Source organism: Gossypium hirsutum, chromosome D08 (assembly GCF_007990345.1).
Source record: "Gossypium hirsutum isolate 1008001.06 chromosome D08, Gossypium_hirsutum_v2.1, whole genome shotgun sequence".
Classification (NCBI taxonomy): Eukaryota; Viridiplantae; Streptophyta; class Magnoliopsida; order Malvales; family Malvaceae; genus Gossypium; species Gossypium hirsutum.
In genome coordinates, this window is record NC_053444.1 from 65,147,889 (window position 1) to 65,171,639 (window position 23,751).

Sequence of the window (23,751 nt, forward strand, 5' to 3'; positions counted from 1 at the left end):
ATTTTTATATACATATGTTTTACACACCATATATTCATATAACATATACATTTCCATAATAATTCATATCAAGTTCAGATTATCCCATGTCGGAACTTTGCCCGTTGAATTTATTTGAAATATCGATAGATACACAGGTAGTACACTTGAAGTGTACAAAACTGTAATTCGTCAATTCATATTTGAGAATTGCTCATACGAGTACATAAACGGGAAGTTCTCTCTCGAACTATATAACAAAAAACTCATGTGAGCTGTATAATGGGAAGCTTATCCGGGCTATATAACGGAAAGCTCATAAGAGCCATATTCAGGAAGCTCATGCGAGCCAATAACGAGTAGCTCTGAAGAGCTATTAATTAGGAAGCTCCGGATAGTCATATATTGGGAAGTTCAAGCGAGCCATATCGGGAAGCTCCGGAGAGCCATAAATCAGGAAACTCACAGAGAGCCTTTAATCGGGAAGCTTCGAAGAGCCATATATCAGGACACTCATAAGAGCTGTGGTGTGTCCACAACACATGCAGGACCACAACCGATCAGGATGCTCTGAAGAGCTATTAACGGGAAGCTCGTAAGAACCATATAACGGGAAGCTCAATAAAGCTAATAATGGGACGCTCTTTCGAGCTATGGTGTGTCCGCAACATATGCAGGACCACAACCAATCGGGAACCCTGTATCCATCGAATTTCATTTATTCAAATGGGACTTAGTACTTTTCGGATATATTTGGATGTGTGTTCAATTTTCATACATGTCAATTACACAATTTAATTCACATACACAACATTTAATTTAAAAATATAAATATACAATCTAGTTACATGAACTTACCTCGACAATGTTCGTGTATGCAAAATCTACTAATTCGACACTTTTTCTTTTCCTCAATCTAACTCCGTATTTGATCTATCCGGATCTATGCGAATGAATTTTAACATCAATTTAATACAATTTACATTCAATTCAATCCTATTCACATATTAGGTAAAATTACCATTTTGCCTTTATACTTTAAATTAATTCTGATTTTGTCCCTAGGCTCGGAAAATGAAATTCATGCAATTTAACCCTTATTCCAAGCCTAACCGATTTTTACATATAACAATAACAGTCCATGTATTTCACAAAAATCATAAATTTTCCATGAATTTTACATCTTTACAATTTAGTCCCAAAATCACAATTTCATAAAAATTCACTTTAGAAAAGTTGTTTATCTATCAACAACATTTCATTTTCTACCATAAAATTCATAATTCATGCATATTCATCCATGTAAAAACCCTAGTACTTTGATAACTTTACAAATTAATCCCCGAGATAGCTAAATTAAGCTATTATAATCTCAGGAACACAAAAATCATTAAAAATGGGACTTGAATACTCACCTAATTCAGCCAAATAAGCTTGTTACCTTCAAGCTCTTCTAACTAGGGTTTCCATGTAAAAATAATTTGGGAAATATGATAATATGATGATATTTTCATTATTTTATCATTTATCATCTTTTATTATTTTACTTTCCAATTTCATCCTTTTCTTTATTTATTTTTCCATGGATGAATCATCATACTTATCTACTAACTCCTCTTAATGGTCTATTTGTCATATTAGGACCTCAAATTTTGAATTCCATAGCTATTTGATCCCTTTCGCTACTAGAACTTAACTTTTGCATTTTATGCAATTTGGTCATTTAATCACTTAAACATGCAATCGGTAAAATTTTCTTAATGAAATTTTTATACGATGTTCCTATCATAAGGTAGACCATAAAATAATGTTAAAATAAATTTCCTTTCAGACTCGGATTTGTGGTCCCAAAATCACTGTTCCGATTTCACTGAAAACGGGCTGTTACAATGGAATTGTTCACGAATTTCATGGTGAAAACGGTAACAAAAAACCGTCATTTCATTTTAAGTGTCTTTAAATTATTTTCTAGAGATAATATCATATTTAGTACTTATATTTTCATGAAATATTTAATTTAATATTTTTATTTTGAAAATATTTAATGTGATACTTGAATTACCGATATATGTTTTATTATGATATGTGGTGTATAAAATTATAGATACCAAACGTGACAGTATCCGTTATTTTTTAATATTTATATATTCATAATTAAATTTAAATATTTTTTTATATATGATTTGGTGTTGGTGGTTGGTGTTGGGAGCCATTTAGGATGGTTTCATTGAAAACAATGGTAAGGCACATTGTATTCTCAAAGGTATTCTCAAAGGGAGATATAGATTCAAGCTTTGAAAACAATATTTTTAGGAAGGACAACCACAAACCTCGAACATAAACAGTAAAACATACGTAAAGAATACCAAAAAAATATTCCTGAAGAAGGTTTGACAAAGTTTCAAGGTTTAGAGGGATTATATAGTTAATGAGCTACTGTAAGTCATTTGGAGTTCTAACTTGTAGGCTTTCTACACATATATTTAGACATGATCGAGAGTTTGCTATGCTGCTATGTAATATTTTGGTGGACTTCAACATGACTTGATGATAATCCACATATTGCTTATCCAGAAAGTTAATATCGATGAAGATCATAGTCTAATTATCACGATCATACATAATTGGATAAGGTGTTTCCTCTTGGCAAGGTTACTTTTTAGCTATAAGTTCAACGTGCCTTCTTTTTTTTTTCACTCAACATGATCAACTTTACGAGGTGATTGCATATAATAATTTAGGTGGGATGGTAAAATTTAAGCCATTTTATTGATTTCGAATTAATTCGCTTTGAATGAAGTGAATGTTTTTTCTTTTAGGAAGTGAACGTAAAATGGGGTGGGGTGAATTTTTTTGGATAATAAATTGAAGCGATTATGATAATTGCTTGTCCCGTTCCACTCCGCTTCACTATATGAATTTATCATTTCATCTTTACATATATAATTATTAAAAGGATAAAAATATAATAATGTGTTATAAAAAGTTTATATTTTAGAATGAGTTCGAATGTTGAAACAGAAATACTAATTATGAAATAACGATGAATTTAGCAATATATGCTTTCGATCCGCTCCATAGCCTGTTTTAGGCATTTTTAAGGTAAAAAAGTATAATGAAAATTTATAAATGATTTAGAGTCCAAATAATATTTGGACTTAGGCAAATTGGGCTTCCTTTTAGAAGGCATGGATTTACAACAATGGGTTTGTCAAAAAAGGAATTTACAACAATGGGCTCTAATATTTATACGACGTCGTTATATTTAAACCAAGGGACAAGTGCCCGCCAAAGATATCGAGAAAAGCTCAAAACATAAATTATAAGAAGGAAATATATGTTTTTTCGCGCGAAAACTCAAAAATCAAGTGCCACGTTGGCAATCCTGGTTAGCCTACAGTCCACTAATCAAATTCCACCAACCTTTGTTATATAATGTACACCGGGCAGCCCCTTCTTCTCGAATCCTCCATTGGTAAAATTTTAAACCGACACTTTCGCCATTCCCCAATTTTCATCATTTACAACAAGAAGTTTTAGGGTTAGGGATTATTTTTGAAGGATGAGTCCCACCGAAGGATCAACGAAAGGCGGGAGAGGGAAGCCCAAGTCAACCAAGGCGGTATCGAGATCGCATAAGGCTGGGCTTCAGTTTCCGGTGGGGAGGATCGCTAGGTTCTTGAAAGCCGGAAAATATGCTGAGCGTGTTGGTGCCGGAGCTCCCGTCTATCTCTCCGCCGTATTAGAGTATCTTGCTGCTGAGGTGAGTTTTCAGTTTGATGTTCGATTTCTAGCTGTTTGATTTGTGCGATTAGTGGTGTTTTGTTAGAAAAATAAATGTCATTTTATAAATTTAAATGTTTTATTGCTAGTTATTAAATTGTTTTTCAGGTGATTTCAATGTGTGATTTGTGCGATTAACAGTTTTAGAGAAAAAAAATGTTATTTGATAAGATCATATATATATTTCATTACTAGTTATTAGATTGAGTTTTCAAATGGTTTCGGTGTCTGATTTGTGGATTATTGATTTGTGCGAGTAGTTTATTTTTAGATAAGAAATGTGTTTTTTTATATGCTTTTACATCTTTTATTAATTAGAGTTTAAGTGGTTTCAATTTTTATTTCGGGTAAATCGACCTGTTCGATTATTTTGATCGATAAATAAAATTGTTTCCCGAGTATTCTTTGTTTTGAATAGTTCGAGAAAATAAAAACGAATGGTTTGCTAGGTTTTAGTGTTAGTTTATTAATCGGAAACGTCTTCTATCTTTGCTTTTTGTTTGGGTTTCTTAAAACTTTCACTAGTGAAACCCTAATTTCGATCCCCGTTGTACTTGTTTCAGGTTTTAGAGCTTGCTGGAAACGCAGCGAGAGACAATAAAAAGAATCGAATAGTTCCAAGGCATATCCAACTAGCTGTAAGGAACGATGAAGAGCTAAGTAAGCTTTTGGGTTCAGTCACCATTGCAAATGGAGGTGTTTTGCCGAATATTCACCAGACTCTTCTTCCCAGTAAAGGGGGAAAAAATAAGGGTGATATCGGATCAGCTTCTCAGGAGTTTTAAACTCTCTCTCGCTCTTTTGCTTCCATGAGTTTCTTTTAAACGGTTGTATGATATGCAACGTTTAGTACTAAATTTTTTTATTTATGGCTTTAGCCTTGAACTCTTCATGTTATCTTTTTGATGGAAGCAGTAATATATAAAAGCTTTTTAATATTAAATCTCCAATGTCCCTTTTTCTTTTCCTTTCCTGCACGATTGATTGTTGATTTTAATTTTGGATGAATATATATTTGTTCCTAGGTTCAAGCAAGAATGAATCAATGTTGGATTTTGGTGCAATTTCGTGTTTCGCTCCAGATTCTGCATTTCTGCTCAGATGTTTGCTCATGAGCTATTCTTAATCTAATGCCAAATTTGCTAATTTCAATTCCCAGAACACCAATAAAAGTTTCAGGATCAAATAATCCAAAGGGAAAAACACGAGTGACTGAACGTTTGTCCCAGTTCAGTTTATGCTCCACACAGCTGCAAAAACACTGAAATGTTCAAACAAGCTAGGGTCTTAAAATCTATCAATTCTTTTTTTTCAAAATTTCTTTCCCAATCCCCTCTTTTTGCCCCATATCCAAGAACCCCCCCCTCCCCCACCCAAAAAAGAAAAAAGAAGAAGAAAGAAACAACATTGGGAACTTATATGCCATGGCCTGATAACTCTTACAGTAGTCTCATACTCTCATTCCTTTGTGGGCAATGGCTATCTTCCAAGGAACTACCTTCAGCTCTATCTATCGTTTCACCCTTTTTGGAGCTTATCTTCAGCGGGTTCCTTCTATTTTTGGGGTGACTGATTTTTGGGTTCTTTTGATTTGTTTCAGGAAGTTTCGGGGGCTGTGTTTGGATACAAAGGAATAAATTTCATCCTTTCTGTTGAGTATTATCGTTGTAATAGGTCTAATCATATCTTGCAAGTAAAGTTTTTGGTTAACCAAAGGAAATTATTGAATTGAAGCACCTGGTAATCGAGGTTCACTTCTTATTTGAGTGAGTTTGTGTTTGTGTTTCTTAGCATGTTTAAGGACGATTGTGATTGGATTTTGTATATGCATGTGTTGTATTGTAGAATGTGAGTAGAGATGCACCAATGTTATGTTATTTGGGAGCATTAGAAAGCAATATAGCATTGTTAATAATGTTTAGTTCCACTTAATTTGATGCTAAAACATTGAAACCATATGATTCTTTTAGTTACTAGGCCAAGCCTTGGTTCTTACTTTGATTATAAGGGTTGTCGAAGTCCGAAGTGAACTCCATTTAAATTTCAAAACACACTGCTATCCTGCATGCGTCAGATATAACAAAACCTTTGCAGTATTATCGAAACAAATTGCTTTCTTATTCAAATTGTATCAATACATGATCTAGAAGTGCACTTCATTTTCATTTACATATCCATTGTTGAGAAAGATGAGGTTTGTTCTATACAAGAAACAGAGGCATTTTTGTTGTTCATATTTAGGCCATCCTTTTCAGGCTTTGTTGTTATGACAGATGATAAGCTAGGAAGTGATTTCTTTGCTGTAACCTGATTCTTCTAAGTTTTTGTTTTCATCTAATATTTTTCAGGTACAGAAGTTTGCTGGCAGTTACAATTGGGATTCTGCTCTTTCTTTTGACTAGCTTTTCTGATCTGGGAAATGTATCAGCAGAGAATTTTTCACGGTAGCTATCCGTTTATCCATATGACAATACCATATGTAGAGAGAAAGAATGCTCGACTTGTAGACTTCCAAAGTTCATTGTATTGGTGTCATGTTTGTTAGTGTGTCTTTTTAATTATCTAAAACGTGACCAGATTATTCTTTTGATCCAGACCTTCTAGATCCAAGCATTGCAGCATATGCAATCAATGTGTTGCCTGCTTTGGTCATCATTGTAGGTGGATGGTTTGTATCTTCAACTGTTCTTTGTTTCTTTATTTTATTTCGTTTAGCGAGTTGTTCTATGTACAGCATATTAAAAACATCAGACTCTTACGTCTACTTAAGATGGTGTTTACTTTAGTCCAGAATAATTGTATTGGAGAGAGAAGTACACAATCTTTTGGCTGTTCTTTTTTGGTCAATTCTTCACCATGCATCAGCTGCTAGCAATCCGTATTTCAATTTAGTTTACATAATTGCCTTTTTCATTTTGCAGTAGGTAACATTTTCTTGGAGAACATGAGCATCCTCTAGTTACTCGACCAAAACCACCATTAACTATGATTAGAACTTTTGACATTTACCAGATTTCCATTACTATCGAGGTTGTTTTTCATTAAAGTGATGATCTAAATCTAGTAACTGAGTTTGTGTTTTGTCCATTAATGAGTCACTTGCAATTTCTCAGCCTTGTTTGAGATCAAGAGCACTGCTCATCCTTTTCTGACTTTGTCCCGATCTATGGGCTACAAAAATGAGCAAATTTCTGCATTTTGTTTCCATATTTCATGTTAAAATTGTAGCAAGTGTTTTGCAGGCAGTTCCTTCTTTGCATTTATTGGATTGGTTCTTGCTGGAAGATTGAAAGAATTGAAAGTTGTATATATTTTAACAGGTATGATTGATTCAGACTTACGTTTTCTAGTTTATTAATGATTTACAAACTAAACTTTCCGGGCCATTTTTTTGTTAATTTTATTATGGTGTAGAAAATTCGTTTTGTAGTTTAGCCCCTCATATTGTACTGGCAAGTGCATTAGTTTTTAGACATTTTCTTTTTCTGCTTTACGTATAGGATCTTGCTGCTAATATTTTGAGCTTAATACATTGTCTTTTGTTTTCCAGCAGAGGCTGTTAGGCTCGCATGACACTCAAATCCCTCTTAGGGTGTTTATGGCTATAGTTTCGATCTTGTTGATGGGTTTTTTTGCTTATCCTGCTAACCTTTGTCTCATAAACACTTCAACAAATGAGGTCAGATCTGTTTCAACCTTGTTCTGCTGTTTATTTTGTTGGTACCTTAAGTTGACATTGCTAACTAGCACTGGTTATTACCATAATTTGGCAACCTAGCCTCCGTTGAACATAAACCCAGAAATACTTTTCTATGCCGATTATTAAGTCCTAAGTGAAACTATGAAACTAGAATCGAATGTTGTCATCTTTCTGAGGCAATCCAGCCTTGACCTAAGATAAACCCTGAACTACTTTGCTATGCAGATTGTTATGTTGTTAAAGAAACCATGAAACTAGAATCAGATGTTCTCATCTATCCGAAGCAGGGTTGCCTTGACCGTACATAAACCCGGGAATACTTTGCTATGCTGATCATGAAGTTGCTAGATAAACCAGGAAACTAGAATCGTATGACCTCATCTGGCTAACCAGCTTTAACCAAACATAAACCCGGAAATACTTTGCTATGTCGATTATTAAGTTGTTAATGAGACTGTAAAACTAGAATAAGATGTTTTCATCTTCTGCATAAGCTGGCTGAGTGAGATCCGCGGCATTGAAAGTAAGCATCAATGGCATGAATAGCAAAAAGCTCCTAAAGAACAAATGTAAAATCTTTCTTTAAAAGGTTCCTTCTATAGAATACTGTGAAGAACAATGTGTATGATAATGGATTCTTTCCCAATTTATATGGGATCATTTTGTCCGGTCTCGACAAGAGCATCGGTCACTCTGCTTCCACAATCTGGTCTGTGGCACCATGTTGTAAGCTAAAGATTCTAGATGGATGTACTTATTTCGAAGCATTCGGATATTGGTCTATTGTACACCTTGATGGCTCGGTATTATTGTTCAGTAGACCAATGAATTTGTTTATTCGTATTGCAAATTCATATTATTTCCGCATGTCATAGTTCTTTTGATAATTAGACAGGACAAAGCAAAAAATATCTTTATTTTCTCTTTAATGTGATTTAAAATGCATGGAATCTTAGTAAAGAAGGAATCTAACTATGATCATGGTGGAGACAATGGAATGTTGTATAATATATATGTTGTTAATGAATTGGATTTCCAATAAGATTCTTGCAAGTGCTTCTCCTATGTTTGTTTCATTCCTAACATCATCTTGGACCTTTGGTTCCCCACCTTGTTTTTATTTATAGTTAAAATCCTTGTATTTGCAATCAAATTTTGGTATGAAATCTATATTTATATCATGTTTATGTTATTTAAAATAAATATATGATATGAAATGTATACTTATATAGTGTTCTAAATTATTTTTCCATCTCATCTCATATTGTATATTATTTGGTATTGGGGTTTCAAATGATATTATTGAAATTGAAAAGTAGATGGAAAAGGAAAAAGGTAGAAAAAAGGGCTTCCCATAATTGAACAATTTAGTGGGTATAATGATACCTACTTTATTCTATCAACTTGGTCCATTGACTAAGTAATTTTAATGTCCATGAAGAACAATTTAGAGAATAAAACATCACCCAATATGATGGGAGCTCAAATGTCATTTCAATTATTATTATTTTTTGTCATTTCCATCTTTAGCATATATTAGTTACATGTGAAATAGCTTTCAAGTAAAATAAAAATATTTTTATATTAAGATGATTAAGTTTTAGTTTAACTGGTATAGATATTGTTATTAATGTTAGAGAACGTAGATTCGAGTGCGTTAAATCATATTATTCTTTTATTTATGTGTAATTCTAAGCATTATATAATATATATATAAAATCAAGACTTATAATAAAATTATTTAAAAAACCAGCCCTACGTTATTTGAAACTCAAATTCTCTTTTTAATACTTTTGTTTCCTTTAACCTCTTTTTAAAAGATTTTTGATCAATGCAATTGCATTTTCTACATCATTCTAGAAAATGGGTTATGGAACATTTCAAGTGTGTTCAATATTGAAAAATAATAGTTTAATTTATTAATCATTTTCAATAATACATAATGTTGAGCTGTGATTGGTTAAATTTTAAAAAATAAAAAAATATTAAAAATTTTAAAATTTTCAAAAATTTCAAATAAAATATAAAGAATAATAAACATTACAAAAAGAATTTAAAAAGAAAATTAAAATAATATAAATGGGATTTAATCATATATGAATATTAGTAATATTTACATAAACCATATATGCATGATTGTACGACACTACACTTTAACATGAACATTTGAGTGGATGAAACGTAGGCTATAGTGGGGGAGCACTTTATATATTCCTTTTTTATCTCGTAAAAAAATAACTTTTTTATACATTTAGTGGAATTTATCTCTCATCATCATCAAATAATAATAATTATTCACCATTTCCAGTAAAAAAAAATCGATTAACTATGGATTTAACGAGTTATGAAATTCTTTTTTCTATATAAAAAATTATCTGAAAATTCAAATAATAATATTGATATCAACAAAATTAAAAATTAGTTAATAATTAATTGTTAATTAAGCTATGACGAATGATTTATATTAATATTTAAATTTTCTGTTAGATATTTAATTTTAGCACTTTTTATATAGAAATATTTATCAAACTTCAAATACAAATATTAAAAAAAAAAAGAAAAAGAAAATCCATAAAAAGTTAGATGTCATTAGCTTTAGAAAAAAAGTATAAGCTTTGAACACTAATTTGTCAATCATCGAGAACTCTTCAACTCTATTATAACTTTTATTTTCTTCTCATTGAATAAAAAAGAAGAAGAATTTTTTTGGGTAAACTATACAAAGAGTCACCAGATTATTAAAATTTTTTTTAGGCATTCAAAATAATAATAATAAATTGTAATTTGAGCACTCATGCTATATAGTTCGGTTATTTTGGTCACTCTTGTTAAAATAACGAACGACAAGCTGATGTGGTAGTTAAAAAAATCGATATAATAACAATTAACCCTCAACTTTTACATATTATATCGATTTAACCATAATTTTAAAAATAAACCCTAAAATTTATAAATATCCTCAATTTAATCTTAATTCTAAAAGATATATAAATATTTTCAAAAAATCTTCATATTAATATTACATTAATAAACCCCCACCCTCTCTCCCTCTCCCCCTTTCCCACCATCGTCCTTGTCCCCCTACCTCCATCACCGTCCGAGTGCCATCGGGCTTCAATGATGTTTATAGGTGCACACATGACAAACACACGGGAAACAAAAGCATTCGCTCTTTTAGCAATTCCCTTGTTGGACAAGAGAGCGAATGCTTTTGCTTCCCGTGTGTTTGTTTTGTGTGCACCTATAAACATTATTGAAGTCCGGCGACATCCGAACGGTGGTAGGGTTGGGGGGACAAGAGACAAGGACAGTGGTGGGAGAGGGACGAGGGTGGGGTTTATTTTATTTAATATTAATATAATTATATTTATTTAATATTAATTTAAAGGTTAAATTTATTATTATATTTTTTGAAAAATTATATATATTTTTAAATTTTTTAAAATTAAGATCAAATTGAGAATATTTGTAAATTTTGAGGTTAATTTTTTAAAATTTATTATTAATTCGATATAATATGTAAAAGATTAATGGCTAAATTCTTTAACTGCCACGTTAACTTGCCGTTTGTGATTTTAACGGGAGTGGTCGAAATGACCGAACTATATATTATGAGTGCTCAAATTGAAAAATTTGGGTGCCTAAAATATTTTTTTTTTTATAATTTAATAACTATCTGTATAATTTACTTTTTTTTTTCTTAAGAAAAAGCCCAAATAAAACGTTTTATTTTCTTTTCTAAATCTCGAAACCAAAGGCCATGGCCACCCAAAGCTTAACAAAAATTTATGTCAATTAAGGTAGTTAGTACTGTATTAATAGATATTTCATTTTTTTATTGATATTAATATATATTAGTATCCTTCTATACCAATATATTATTTTAGATTTATCGTTATTATATATAATATTTACAATAAAATAAATTTTAAATATAAAATAATAATCAATCATATAAAACATGCTACACATGATTGATTACAAGGCATACATTAAATAAATTCAAAATTTTGAGTCCCAAAAAGACAATAATAAAAAAATGTTTTTCTATACTTATTTGTTGATTCTACCGATAAAAAATTATTGTCCCGTTTTATTACTAACATAAGATATTTTAATATAATAATCAATTGAGTCTTAATTTGATTGATATTGATACTAGTATTGTTGTTAGCACAGGAGAACATGAGTCTGAGCATGCTCAAACGCATTATCCTCGTATTTAAAGGGTGAGGATGGACTTTGAATAATTTTAAGCATTACATTCTCTATATGTAAACACTTAAAATAAAAAGGTGGATGGGTAATATTTGGTGAAAATTATTGAAAAGCAAATGGAATTTGCGTTGGATTCACGTTGTTGGAAAAGCAAATTGAGGATGAATTAGCAACATTATTTTTTATTTTTAATTGTATATTCAGAAATCAGTTGGATTGAATGTGAAGGAACACACTTCTGTCTGCTGCAAGGAAAGCATCATATTCTTATGCTACATCTTATCCAAACTCTACTGTAAGTATCGGATATCCATATATATATATATATTGCTCGATTGGGGTATCTTTTTCGTTCATAGATGAATAAGTGTAAAATACAACTAAAAATTTAAATAATATTACTAAGCTATTATATTATACTCGTATATATTATATTCGTAAGCTATTAATATTATTCTGATTCTAAGTTTAGGGTTTATATAAATTTTAGGATTTATGGGTTAAATTTGACTTTCATTTTTTCTACTTATATCAATTCTCAACCCAAAAGTTTCAGTAACTCAAGTAAGGCATTTTGTATATAGCATCTTTTATACACTTGTTTATATAGTTGGATTAGTTTGTTCGGTTTGATTAAATTAATAATTAAAAAATTATAAAAATAAAAACTTGATTCTATTAGTGCATACCAATTCATTAGTGAACTTTATTATGGACCACTACCCCCTGATTGGTTCACCGTCCAACTGATTAGTCTGGTTTTGAAAATCATAATATATATATATATATATTATTATAATACACATGGTTGAGTCAGGTTCGTGAGTTAATTTGATACTAAGTTAAGAAAGACCTGAAAATCATTAAAAAAAACAATAAATATTCGAGTTAATTACATTGAATATCTCCAAACTATGATCCTTATTCTAAATTGATCCTCAAACTTCATAATATTCTAATTACATCATTAAATTATTAATGTTATATCAATCAGGTCATCCATTGTTGAAATCGTTAATTTAACTATTAAATGATACGGAAATCTTATGTGACATGATTTAAAATGAAAATTTTAAAGAAAAGTAAATGTTATCGTATAAAGTTTAAATTTTGAAACTAAAAATAATGTAAAACTAAGAAAAAAAGAGAGAGAATAATAGTTTCTGAAAAAGGTTCGAAAACCTCAAGACCAAGATTTCTATATCATTCATTTTTCTTTTAAATTTTCTATTTTAAATTATGTCACATAAGATTTGATATATCGTTTAACAGTTAAATCAATGATTTTAATAACAGAAATCGTATATGAAAGTCATAGTTTGAAAATGAATGGGGCAATTAAATCTAAATATTATAATATTTGAAAAATATTTTCCCACTTTTTTTACATGAAATCTTTCAATAAATCAACTAAAACAATACTATTTAAATTGACAATACTTGTTTGAAATACTGTTAAGATTTTCATCCGCCATTTAGATGATATCGATTCAAACCCTATCATCACTTTCCCGTATTATTATAAAGATAAAAAACAATAAATAAAATGAATATTAATATAAAATCAAACTTGAAATTAGTGAAATATTTTACATAAAATATTCTCTTTACAATGCCACATTTAATTTAATTTTTCACGCTGCTTTTAGAATTTTTAAGGCAATTTCATTGTTTTCCCCTTTTCTGGGGGCTTATTTGATCCTATTTTGAGTATTTTTTTATAAATACGAATAGAAATATGGGTTAAATAGGGATACATGTAAATTTAAAAAAAAAAAAATTTTGAAATCCTCGTGAATTCGTATGGTATTAATTTTTTTACAAATATTTATATTAATTTTCGTACCAACAATTTATTGTATATTTTGTACAAATTTTAACATATTAATTTGACACAATTATAAATTTTATATATATTTTTTTACTATTGTACCAAATACAAAATTGACAAGTCTTGGTGGCCAACTTTATATGACTTGTGGTCCAAATCTAATCTTTTGTCGGAAGAATTTATCAAACCATGTATATTATGTTTTTATTTATAATATATTTAAATTTATCTAACATATTTTTGTAAAAAACCGATATTTTTAGAAAAAGTTTTCATACTATCATTCATTAGGTAACTATTCGTATCACCGACAATGGTTGGTATTACCTCCTCGTAGAATCTTGCCTCCTCAAGATACTCCCAACTCCATGAACTAAGTCCCCACGAGCATGTGCTCAAGACACACCGGCTCTCAATGAAATACGAGAGACAAAACCTCCACCTAAGATCAGTATGTGGACTGCTCGATGGATGGCACTTCAAAAACTTATCTAAAACGAATCATCCAATAATTTTAAATTTTTAAAATTTAGGATAATTAATAACTTAGTAAAATATATTTTTAAAAGATCCATACACTTTTTCATATATATAATATTATTAGATATAACCATGAAATTTCCTTATTGGTAGTCAAACACAGATAAGATTTCCAGCTCTCCTATTATTCAAAACCCTATCTTGAAAATATTTTTATATGATCAAAGTTGGAAGCCAATCTGAAAATGGCTCACTAAGGTATTCCGTTTTATATTCAGGTTCATGTATATTATGTTTTATTAAAAACTTTATTATAAAATTTCATTATTCAAGAGATTAGACAGTCCATATTAAAATTCAAATTAAAAATATAGGCTCTTTCTTTTAATCCCCAAAATTTCGTGCAGTGTCTGCGCAAGGAGGATTAAAATTTTGTTCAAAGTTCGATTTTATTTAGATCAACAAAAAGTTGGTTTGGTGAAGGCTAAACCTGTTTGTTTTAAACATCAATTTGCATTTTAATAACGAAAGTTGTACCAAATTTTGTATGTGTTCAAGGTATAATTTGAATTTCATCCATCTATTTTATAAAAAATTGAGAAATTAGTCCCTCAACTTTAGTTCAAAAAATTAGCACAAACCAATATTTCAAGTTCATTTGTTTACTAACCAGTGGACTCAATTCTTAGTTTTTGAATTAGGAGATTAAATTTTGGTAAATTAATGTAAAGGGATTAAATTTTCAATTTTTATAAAATAGAGGGATGAAATTTGGAGTTAACCTTTAATTTAAATGTAAAATAATAAAAAAACGTCGCCACGTTAATCGGATAGCATTAATTACGAGTTTACATAATTGACGATAACCCCATTTAATATAAACATGTGGGTTCACATTTTGTCCTTTAGACATGGAAATGATATAAATAGACTCTGCTATCTTTCATCTTGAAGCTCAATAAACAAGAAATCTCTAAAATCTTCTGATTTTTCTGAGTCTTTTTCTTATCTTCTGTTTGGCTCCTGAGAAAGTGTTTTAAGAAGAACAATGAATGCATTAGTGGCAACCAACAGAAACTTCAAGCTAGCAGCCAGGCTTCTTGGTTTGGATTCTAAGCTTGAAAAGAGTCTCCTCATTCCCTTCAGGGAAATCAAGGTCAGTTCTCTCAAAAAAAAATCGTGTTTGACGCATATCTGAAAACGGGTACAAGGAAAAACATGTCCGAGTCCGAGTAACATAGATTCTAATTGTAATGGATGTTTGAACATGTCTTGCCAGGTTGAATGCACCATACCCAAAGATGATGGCACATTGGCAACTTTTGTTGGCTTTAGGATTCAACATGACAATGCTAGAGGTCCTATGAAAGGAGGAATCAGATATCACCCTGAGGTCTGTTATTGAAAAGCAAATATATTCGAGTCGGAAACGTACTTGTATCCGAGCTTTAACACGGGTTTTGTAATCGAATAATGTAGGTTGACCCTGATGAAGTGAATGCATTGGCGCAACTAATGACATGGAAGACAGCAGTTGCAAACATCCCATATGGTGGGGCTAAAGGTGGTATAGGATGTAACCCTGGAGAGTTGAGCAAATCCGAACTAGAACGCCTCACTCGAGTTTTCACCCAGAAAATACATGATCTTATCGGAATTCATACCGATGTTCCAGCACCTGATATGGGTACTGGTCCGCAGGTAGGTTATGTTATATGGGTTATTCATAAAGTATTCTGATTGGAAACATATTCGGGAATTGATAAATGTTATTTTGCTTTTTTGTTGTGGTTAAACAGACAATGGCATGGATACTAGATGAGTACTCAAAATTCCATGGTCATTCACCTGCTGTGGTGACCGGAAAACCGATTGTAAGCATTTCACTTCACATTCACCTTATAATTCGTGTTATATAGATTTTGACATTTGTGTATTCGGATCGGATTTGTGTTTATATAGGATCTTGGAGGATCACTTGGCAGAGATGCGGCCACTGGCCGAGGGGTGCTGTTTGCAACTGAGGCCCTTCTTAATGAACATGGCAAGTCCATCTCTGGACAAAAATTTGTAATTCAGGTACGATTTTCAGCAAGAAAACCCTAAATTTTTTAAAATGAGAGAATTGTTCAAAAATGGTGATTTTTGTTTCAGGGTTTTGGGAATGTTGGTTCTTGGGCTGCACAACTCATCCATGAAAAGGGAGGGAAGGTTGTTGCATTAAGTGATATAACAGGGGCCATCAAGAACAGCAATGGCATTGATATTCCCTCATTGCTCAAACATGTGAAAGAAAACAAGGGTATCAAAGGGTTCCATGGTGGGGATTCCATCGACCCGAAATCGGTTCTTGTCGAAGACTGTGACATACTCATCCCGGCAGCACTTGGAGGCGTCATCAACAGGTAAATAACATTTGTCTGGATTCGAACTTGAAAGATTGTTGATATGAAATGATTCGAAAAATGGCGTTAATTGATGCACATTTGATCTTTTAATGAAGGGAAAATGCAAATGAGATTAAAGCAAAGTTCATTATTGAAGCAGCTAACCATCCAACCGACCCAGAGGCTGATGAGGTTGGTCATTGTGATTTAAAGTTACATAATTACAATAAAATGAAAGCTTGTAATGTGTTCTCTTTGTATAAATCTGCAGATTTTGTCAAAGAAAGGAGTCATTATACTGCCAGACATTTATGCAAACTCTGGAGGAGTCACTGTTAGTTACTTTGAGTGGGTTCAGGTAATCAACTAAACATAAACATTCTTTAAAGTGCTCGTTTGGATACTAATCAGTTGTGTTCCGATTGCAGAACATTCAAGGTTTCATGTGGGATGAAGAGAAGGTGAACAGTGAGCTAAAGACATACATGACCAAAGGGTTTAAAGATGTTAAGGAGATGTGCCAAACACACAACTGCGACCTCCGAATGGGAGCCTTTACCCTCGGAGTTAACCGCGTTGCTCGGGCTACCGTTCTTAGAGGTTGGGAAGCATAAGAATGCTTAGTGCTAATGCTGGTTTTGAAATAAACATGGAGGATACTATGGACCCCTCTGATTCTTGCCCACTATTGTGGTAAAACCTCATTCATATTGAGGAGCTTCAAATGAAGTTTTGTCATTTGTATTTGTTGCTTTAATGTTGAATTCTATCTTAGTAGCAATTTCGAAGGCAACAAAAAAACTAACACAGAAGGAATACGAATATATGAAGATCACGAAACAATCTAGCATGAACCCTATTCAATATGGATAGCAACCAAATTCAGATATTGCACATTGTGTAAACCAAAAAAATTCGAAATAAATACATCTCCAATGAACACAACAGTCACAAATAAAGCTTGGCATCAAATTCTCAAAGTTGTATCCCTTTGACATCCGAAAAGGATAGCGGATAAGGGCATTGATAATGTTACAAAATGTTATTGCTCTAAAACCTACCTCTACCTCTAAATCCACCGCCACGACCACCACCCCTAGGACCACCTCTGCCACCTCTTGGAGCACCCCTTCCACGAAATCCACCACCTCCACGACCGCCTCCTCTACCACCACCTCTGCCTCCTCCACGACCACCTCTTCCACCACCTTGTGCCTGTCCCCTACAACATTACATAATAGGGGAAGTTCAAATTAAAGAAACAGAATGAATGATAACTCCTAAGTAGATTAAAATGATAAATGATTTCAATACCTAATGCCAAACATTAGGGAAGAAAAAATATGCTAAACATAGAGGGAAAATAAACATGAATTCTAGACAAACAAAGTATGCAAGTGCAAGCTTAAGCAGACTAACAATGACAAATCAAACTCGGGGACACCATCATTAATTCTATGATTCAAATAAGAACAGTTTCGGGGCTGAGTATAAGAATAGCAAACATACTTTGGTTGTGGAAGAAATCTTGCAAGAGGCAAAAGCTTGCTCGGATCAATATAAAACTTATCACCCGGAGCATACGAAGTTGCCACAATACCTTCCAACATTTTGATTGAAAAATACTGCAACAAGAAGAAAATTAAACAAACAAACTCAGTCGAAGTCCCAACTTTTTAGTAGATACAAATTTAAACTAGCAACGGAACTCACGGATTCGTTGATGGGACCAAAGATTTCATCAACTTTCCCGATTTGGGTCTTGTTCTGTAGATAAATATTAGCATTAAAGTAAGGTATTTTCTCATTGGTAAGCTTTGTCACTGCATCACCTTCACATGCATGAACAAAGGCAGAGACCTCTGCATTAATAACAAAATGAGAAAATCAAGTTAAGTTCTTTGATAAGGTAAATTGAGAATATCCATAATAGAAAACGAGTTCTTTTAGCTTTTAATTTGCATCAAATTCGGTTTTTTTATTATTTATAATTAACCTTCATTTCCTCAGCACCCAACAAGAAGAAACAGACATATTGCAAAGAAAAATAATATAAACAATCATGAATAAAAAAACAAAATGTTTCTACTCACTCCTCATCACATCAAAATGTTCTCTTTTTATACTTTTCTCACTTTCTTAGCATCCAAACAAGAAAGCAAAACAGAGGTAATAATTTCTTTAAAAAAAAAAACTAACCCACAACTTCAGCAGGAGGTCCTTCATCACGGAACCCACCGCCACCACGTCCTCCACCACGACCAAAGCCTCCTCGGCCACCTCCTCTCCCTCGACCACCGTCCCTTCCGCCCCTAAAACCTCCGCCGCCTCTCGGTGGTCGCATTTTTTTTCTTTCGCTTGTCTGAGCTGAGGATTCCAAGGGTTTTTCTCAAAGGGTTTATAGTTGAAGAAAAGAAGTAGGGTTTTGAAGTTCTGTTTGGAGACTAAATTACTATAATATCCATCTTCATTTTTTAATTCTAAATTTTAATGGGCCATAAGGCCCGGTAGGCTAAAAGCCTTCTTCTCATTTGGACAGACAAAATAATTTTACATTTGTTAAAAGCATAATATTTAGGATAATTATTTATTTAATAAATAAACGGTAAAAAAATTCAAAAACGAAATTAAGACACCGCAAAATATCAATATATATATTATTTTTCAAATATTATGAAATTAAAATTTTTAGATTTATATATTAAATAACTATCTAGTTATGTCTATAATATTATATATTTCACTTTGCGCATTTTTATATCTTATTAAATCATTTAGTTTTTAAAATTTAATCCGCTTTTTTATTAAAAAAACAAATCCTCTTAAAATTATTTTAAATGATTTACTATTATTGATTCATTGTTAATGCATCAAAATATAAATTCATATATTTATATTTTAATTTATTAATGATTAATATTGTGTAGTGTTCAAGTTTTTTATATTATGTCCAATATTATCAATTTTTTTATTTTTCACATAAATTTTAAATTGATATATCCAATTATATTTATTTAATGGTTATTTTTATATTATATAATTAAAATTTAATTTAATTAAAATTAAATTAATTTTAAATAGAAAATAAAATAAAATATCTTTAAAAAAGGAGAATATATTTGTGTGTCGTGTATTCATATATTTCTTAAACCCCACTCCGGCAATCACCTATGGCTCTTGGGTTTTTGGCGGCTACCCCTTCTTCGCGGCCCACGCCTTTAAATATGTTTCTTCGTTGCTAGGGTTAATTTTCTTTTTCTCCTTCCTCACTTTATCATAGTTCTCATTTCCTCTCCAAATCTACGCCCTTTGATCTTTGATCATGGCCACCTCTGATCGTATCCTTGCTAACTTTACTCCTCTGGGTATGCTTTGGTTTTCTTTTTTGGTAGATTTGTGGATAAAAAAATCTTTTTTTGGGTTTCTGATTTCTTAGTTCTTGATGTTTTTCAGTTGGCTTGAGGTGTTAACTCATTCATATTTGTTTTTTTTTTTGGGGGGGGGAGGGGTAGGGGCGGGGGATTGTCTTTATTGGGTTTTCTGAGGTTCATTCAGAAGTTTTTTTTACATTACTGGTTTTTGCAAATTTAGTTTTTATGGATCTGGGTCTGATGGGTTTTTTAAGTTCATGAATTTGAATTTTTTTTCTTTGGATCTTTTCTGCTGAAACTGTTCTTTGTTTTTCCTGTAGATGGGTTTTGTAGGGTTTACTGTGTGGGTGTGTGGGTGTTTTAATTTTTTGGTTGCTGGTTAATTAAGTCATTTCTGCCTAAAATTTTTCATCTAAGAAGCTATGAATTTTAATGTGTTGTTTTTTAATCTTAGATCCTTGTTTGCTGTTATTTGCATATAGAGATAAATCTCTAGGGTGATTTATGTGACATTGATAGCTTACAAGTTATGATTCGTTTATTGCTTCTAGTGATATGTACTTTTAGATATATTTCAACTTTGATAGAGTTTAAAATTTTAAATTCTCAGATTTTCTTTTTATCCTTTACTTCTACAATCACAGAAATTGCAAATTCAATGGAGAATTTGTCTCTGGATTCACAGGTCAAGACCACAAAAGTTCCCGAACCTGTCAAGAAGGTAATACTTAGATTAATGAAATGTTTTCTTAGTCGATAATGTGTTGTTTGCATTGGAATCTATACTAGTTGCACGATGTGATAAGGTTTAATGTCTATCCACAGGATCTTTACAGTGATAATGGCTCTTATATGTATCCTCAAACATATGGTTATATGCCATATGGAGCGTACACTATGCCGCTGCAAGAATACTATTATCCGGAAAATCCTTATTATCAACCACCTATGCAAACTAGCCAAGCCGATGCTTTTCAAGTGGAGGTTCCAAGTGCAGTTTATCAAGCTTCTTCACCTGTTGAAACGAATAAAGGAAACTTGAGCACTGTAGCAAGTGGTAATAGTGGATCCGGGTCATTAAAATCAACTTTGAAGAGCTCTTCTCTAAATCCGAATGCTTTCTATAAAGGAGGGGGATTGTCATCAGGTAATCTATCTCAAGGTTATCCGGATCCGAGATTTAGCTATGATGGGGTTCAGTCACCGATTCCTTGGTTAGATATGTCAATGTCTTGTAATGGACAATCCGAACATGCTGCAAATGGTGGGTTTTCATATTCAAGCAACCTTTCATCTGGCAGGAATCAGAACCTTCATCCCTTCCCTCATGTCATGGTAAGTCCAAAGTCCAAATTGCTTTATTGTGTAGATTTTATGTCGTGCAAGTATATTGTCGGTTGACCCAACTGTTCTAATGATCTGAACATGCATGCAGAATTTGCACAATGTAAGACCATCATCGGGTGTAGGCCAAGGATATGGATACATGTACCCTAACAACATGGCCTACAGTCATTACAGAGGTGGTTCGGGTTTTGGATCATATGGCTATGGTGCTCGAAAGAAAGGACTAGGTTGGTATAATGTTGGCAGCAACAACAAGTATAGGTTCCAAGGTTATGGAAAAGAGAATATGGATGGTTTGAATGAGCTAAACAGAGGACCTAGAGTGAAAGGGTATAAGAACAAGGATGGTCTTGAAACAGCAACACTAGCCGTCAAGAATCAAAACCTTCCACCTATGGAGAATAGTAAGGACAATGGTGTTTCTCTTGTTCTAGATATGGAGCAGTATAATAAAGAAGATTTCCCCGGAAGTTATTCGGATGCAAAGTTTTTTGTCATTAAATCCTATAGTGAAGATGATGTGCACAAAAGCATCAAATACAATGTGTGGGCCAGTACACCTAACGGAAACAGGAAACTTGATGCAGCATTTTGTGAGGCCAAGGAGAAGCCTGATGGCTGCCCTATATTTCTGTTGTTCTCAGTGAGTATAATTAACATTACCAGCTTCTGTCTCGATTTACCGAGTATATGATTTGCTTGATTTTAACTAAGCCTTCATTTTTCCCAGGTTAATACCAGTGGACAATTTGTCGGATTAGCTGAGATGGTAGGTGCCGTTGATTTTAACAGAACTGTTGAATACTGGCAACAAGACAAGTGGACTGGTTGCTTCCCTGTGAAATGGCATATTGTTAAGGATGTCCCGAACACTTCACTGAGGCACATAACTCTTAAGAACAATGAGAATAAACCTGTAACTAATAGCAGGGATACCCAGGAGGTAATTTCTTCATCTCTCTTTGTATGTTTGTTTGAGTGGGTGCTTTTTTAGCTCTTTTTCCTGATTTTCATCCTTCTCTTTGTAAAACAATTGTGGCTATTGTAGGTTAATTTCGAGCAAGGGATGCAAATTCTTAAAATCTTCAAGGACCATTCCAGCAAGACATGCATCCTTGATGACTTTGAATTTTACGAGGCTCGTCAAAAGATGATCCAGGAGAGGAAGGCTAAGCATCAGCTGTTACAAAAACAAGTATGCCCGAATCTTGTTTCTTAACCCCCCCCAACTTATGAATGATGTTTCCTGAACTGGTTAAACATTCACAGGTTCTGAGTAGGGAACCTAAAGGAGAAAACCCAGCAATGGCAAAGGAGACATTGGAAAAACCTGTCGAGGCAGCCTTGACAGAACGAACGGTTGCATCAACAGCAGAAGCAGTAAATGCAACGAACGGAGACGCAAAACCCATTGAAGAGAAAGGATCAGTTGCTACAACTGAAGACAGCTCTCAATGAAACCAGGTTGTTTTCGATAGTCGGCTTTGGTAGAAATGGGATAGGATTGTACTTTTTGATTGGTTAATTCTAGTTGCTAGATAGTGTGATCATATCATTTTTAGCTTATTTTGAGTCAATTTTATGAGGTGAGAGACTGGTAGGCAAAACACCTTTTTTTTTTTGAAAGTGTTCTATCATTTATGTACGAGGCTATGGGCAGAATGCCAGAAATGTGACTGCTCAATAGCCTCTTGAGCTTTTTTGTTTTAATCATTTTGATCTGTTTTCCCCCTTTTTTTTTTAATGAGAAATGAGTTGAGGGAAAAGAATTTGCCCTGACCTGAGTGGAAAATTTTTGCTCCTACACCTTTTGCATTTTATCATTTCCTATATATATATATTATCACGTTTCTTTTGTTTTTTTAATGGTATTTGTGAGAAAACGTGTAATTTTTTTATTTTAAAAATCAAATAATCAAGATAAGTTTGGAGAATCTAATAATTTCTTTTTTTGTAAGTAAGAAACCAATAAATTTAAATATGATTTAGAAGGTGAAATAATTGAATCTGATAAATTTATAATGTAAAAATTAATTGGCATCCTAAATTTATATTGGATACTGTAAAATTTTCAAAATAGGAAGGAATTGAATTATGGAGAAAACATTAATGGCAAGTGACAAGTGACAACGATCTGAAAATTGAAGGAAAGAGAAACAAGAAGGAAGTTAAGATTTCGAAGGGTAATGGTTTACTTGGAAAAAGGGAAGGTTTGAAGAAAACAATAGAAGGGAGAGGCTAATCCAAACTAGTGGCGTTTGTTCCCCCAGATTATAGTATGCAGCATCTACCTTGGGGTGTTTCTGGTTTGATTAACAAAGGATGAGGATTGATGGCGCGACATCGTTCACCTACCGATGAGACTTTCCGTTTTGATGCGAATTGGGTGCTAGAGGAAGACTGTGAAATAGACGTCCGACAACTTGGGGAGAGTAACGGGTGATGTCCTTTCCAAACTCGTTGAAGATTAGTAAGAGAAGGAAGGTCAAGAATTTAAAACTGACTTAATGGTTTGAGTGAGTTGTATCCTTCTTCTTAACATATTGCAAGAAGTTGCTAGGGCTAAGTTAGAATTAAGTCTAGAAGCTGATAAAGAACTATACTAGAGCAAAGAGTAAAGGAGAATTGGTTGAAGCAGTGTGATTGAAATGCGAC

General features: G+C 32.6%; 4 protein-coding genes across 5 annotated transcripts; 3 read left to right on the plus strand and 1 right to left on the minus strand.

Moving 5' to 3' along the window:
- The first annotated feature begins 3,431 nt into the window (after nt 1-3,431).
- LOC107899136 (probable histone H2AXb) lies at nt 3,432-4,705 on the plus strand. The gene is made up of 2 exons (XM_016824758.2): nt 3,432-3,742; nt 4,326-4,705. Exons 1-2 carry the CDS (start codon nt 3,542-3,544, stop codon nt 4,545-4,547), a joined length of 423 nt encoding a protein of 140 aa, XP_016680247.1. The 5' UTR covers nt 3,432-3,541; the 3' UTR covers nt 4,548-4,705.
- Nucleotides 4,706-14,856: 10,151 nt separating this feature from the next.
- Nucleotides 14,857-17,116, plus strand: LOC107899137 (probable glutamate dehydrogenase 3). Its single transcript, XM_016824759.2, has 9 exons — nt 14,857-15,147; nt 15,271-15,384; nt 15,471-15,692; nt 15,791-15,865; nt 15,954-16,070; nt 16,146-16,396; nt 16,495-16,570; nt 16,650-16,736; nt 16,807-17,116. The coding sequence occupies exons 1-9, from the start codon at nt 15,040-15,042 to the stop codon at nt 16,990-16,992; spliced, it is 1,236 nt and encodes a 411-aa protein (XP_016680248.1). The 5' UTR covers nt 14,857-15,039; the 3' UTR covers nt 16,993-17,116.
- A 107-nt stretch (nt 17,117-17,223) lies between these two features.
- Nucleotides 17,224-18,824, minus strand: LOC107898138 (putative H/ACA ribonucleoprotein complex subunit 1-like protein 1). The gene is made up of 4 exons (XM_041098859.1): nt 18,578-18,824; nt 18,092-18,240; nt 17,888-18,003; nt 17,224-17,600 (listed from the first exon to the last, which is right to left on the minus strand). Exons 1-4 carry the CDS (start codon nt 18,720-18,722, stop codon nt 17,429-17,431), a joined length of 582 nt encoding a protein of 193 aa, XP_040954793.1. The 5' UTR covers nt 18,723-18,824; the 3' UTR covers nt 17,224-17,428.
- A 704-nt stretch (nt 18,825-19,528) lies between these two features.
- On the plus strand, nt 19,529-22,875 carry LOC107899138 (YTH domain-containing protein ECT3). Of its 2 annotated transcripts, none has more exons than XM_016824760.2 (7): nt 19,529-19,743; nt 20,394-20,470; nt 20,575-21,084; nt 21,185-21,739; nt 21,827-22,039; nt 22,145-22,291; nt 22,366-22,875. In XM_016824760.2, exons 1-7 carry the CDS (start codon nt 19,701-19,703, stop codon nt 22,552-22,554), a joined length of 1,734 nt encoding a protein of 577 aa, XP_016680249.1. In that variant the 5' UTR covers nt 19,529-19,700; the 3' UTR covers nt 22,555-22,875. The 2 variants fall into 2 exon arrangements, with proteins under 2 accessions (XP_016680249.1, XP_016680250.1); XM_016824761.2 differs by having other exon boundaries at nt 19,533-19,716.
- Nucleotides 22,876-23,751: the final 876 nt, after the last annotated feature.

Coding starts and splice junctions, on each gene's coding strand:
- LOC107898138 (XM_041098859.1), bottom strand. CDS start 18,722: ATGCGACCACCGAGAGGCGGCGGAGGTTTTAGGGGCGGAAGGGACGGT. Junction 18,241..18,577: donor ACCTCCTGCTGAAGTTGTGG/GTTAGTTTTTTT, acceptor TTATTAATGCAG/AGGTCTCTGCCTTTGTTCAT. Junction 18,004..18,091: donor TTGGTCCCATCAACGAATCC/GTGAGTTCCGTT, acceptor TTCTTGTTGCAG/TATTTTTCAATCAAAATGTT.
- LOC107899137 (XM_016824759.2), top strand. CDS start 15,040: ATGAATGCATTAGTGGCAACCAACAGAAACTTCAAGCTAGCAGCCAGG. Junction 16,397..16,494: donor CTTGGAGGCGTCATCAACAG/GTAAATAACATT, acceptor CTTTTAATGAAG/GGAAAATGCAAATGAGATTA. Junction 16,571..16,649: donor CCGACCCAGAGGCTGATGAG/GTTGGTCATTGT, acceptor ATAAATCTGCAG/ATTTTGTCAAAGAAAGGAGT.
- LOC107899136 (XM_016824758.2), top strand. CDS start 3,542: ATGAGTCCCACCGAAGGATCAACGAAAGGCGGGAGAGGGAAGCCCAAG. Junction 3,743..4,325: donor TAGAGTATCTTGCTGCTGAG/GTGAGTTTTCAG, acceptor TACTTGTTTCAG/GTTTTAGAGCTTGCTGGAAA.
- LOC107899138 (XM_016824760.2), top strand. CDS start 19,701: ATGGCCACCTCTGATCGTATCCTTGCTAACTTTACTCCTCTGG. Junction 20,471..20,574: donor TTCCCGAACCTGTCAAGAAG/GTAATACTTAGA, acceptor GTCTATCCACAG/GATCTTTACAGTGATAATGG. Junction 21,085..21,184: donor ATCCCTTCCCTCATGTCATG/GTAAGTCCAAAG, acceptor ACATGCATGCAG/AATTTGCACAATGTAAGACC.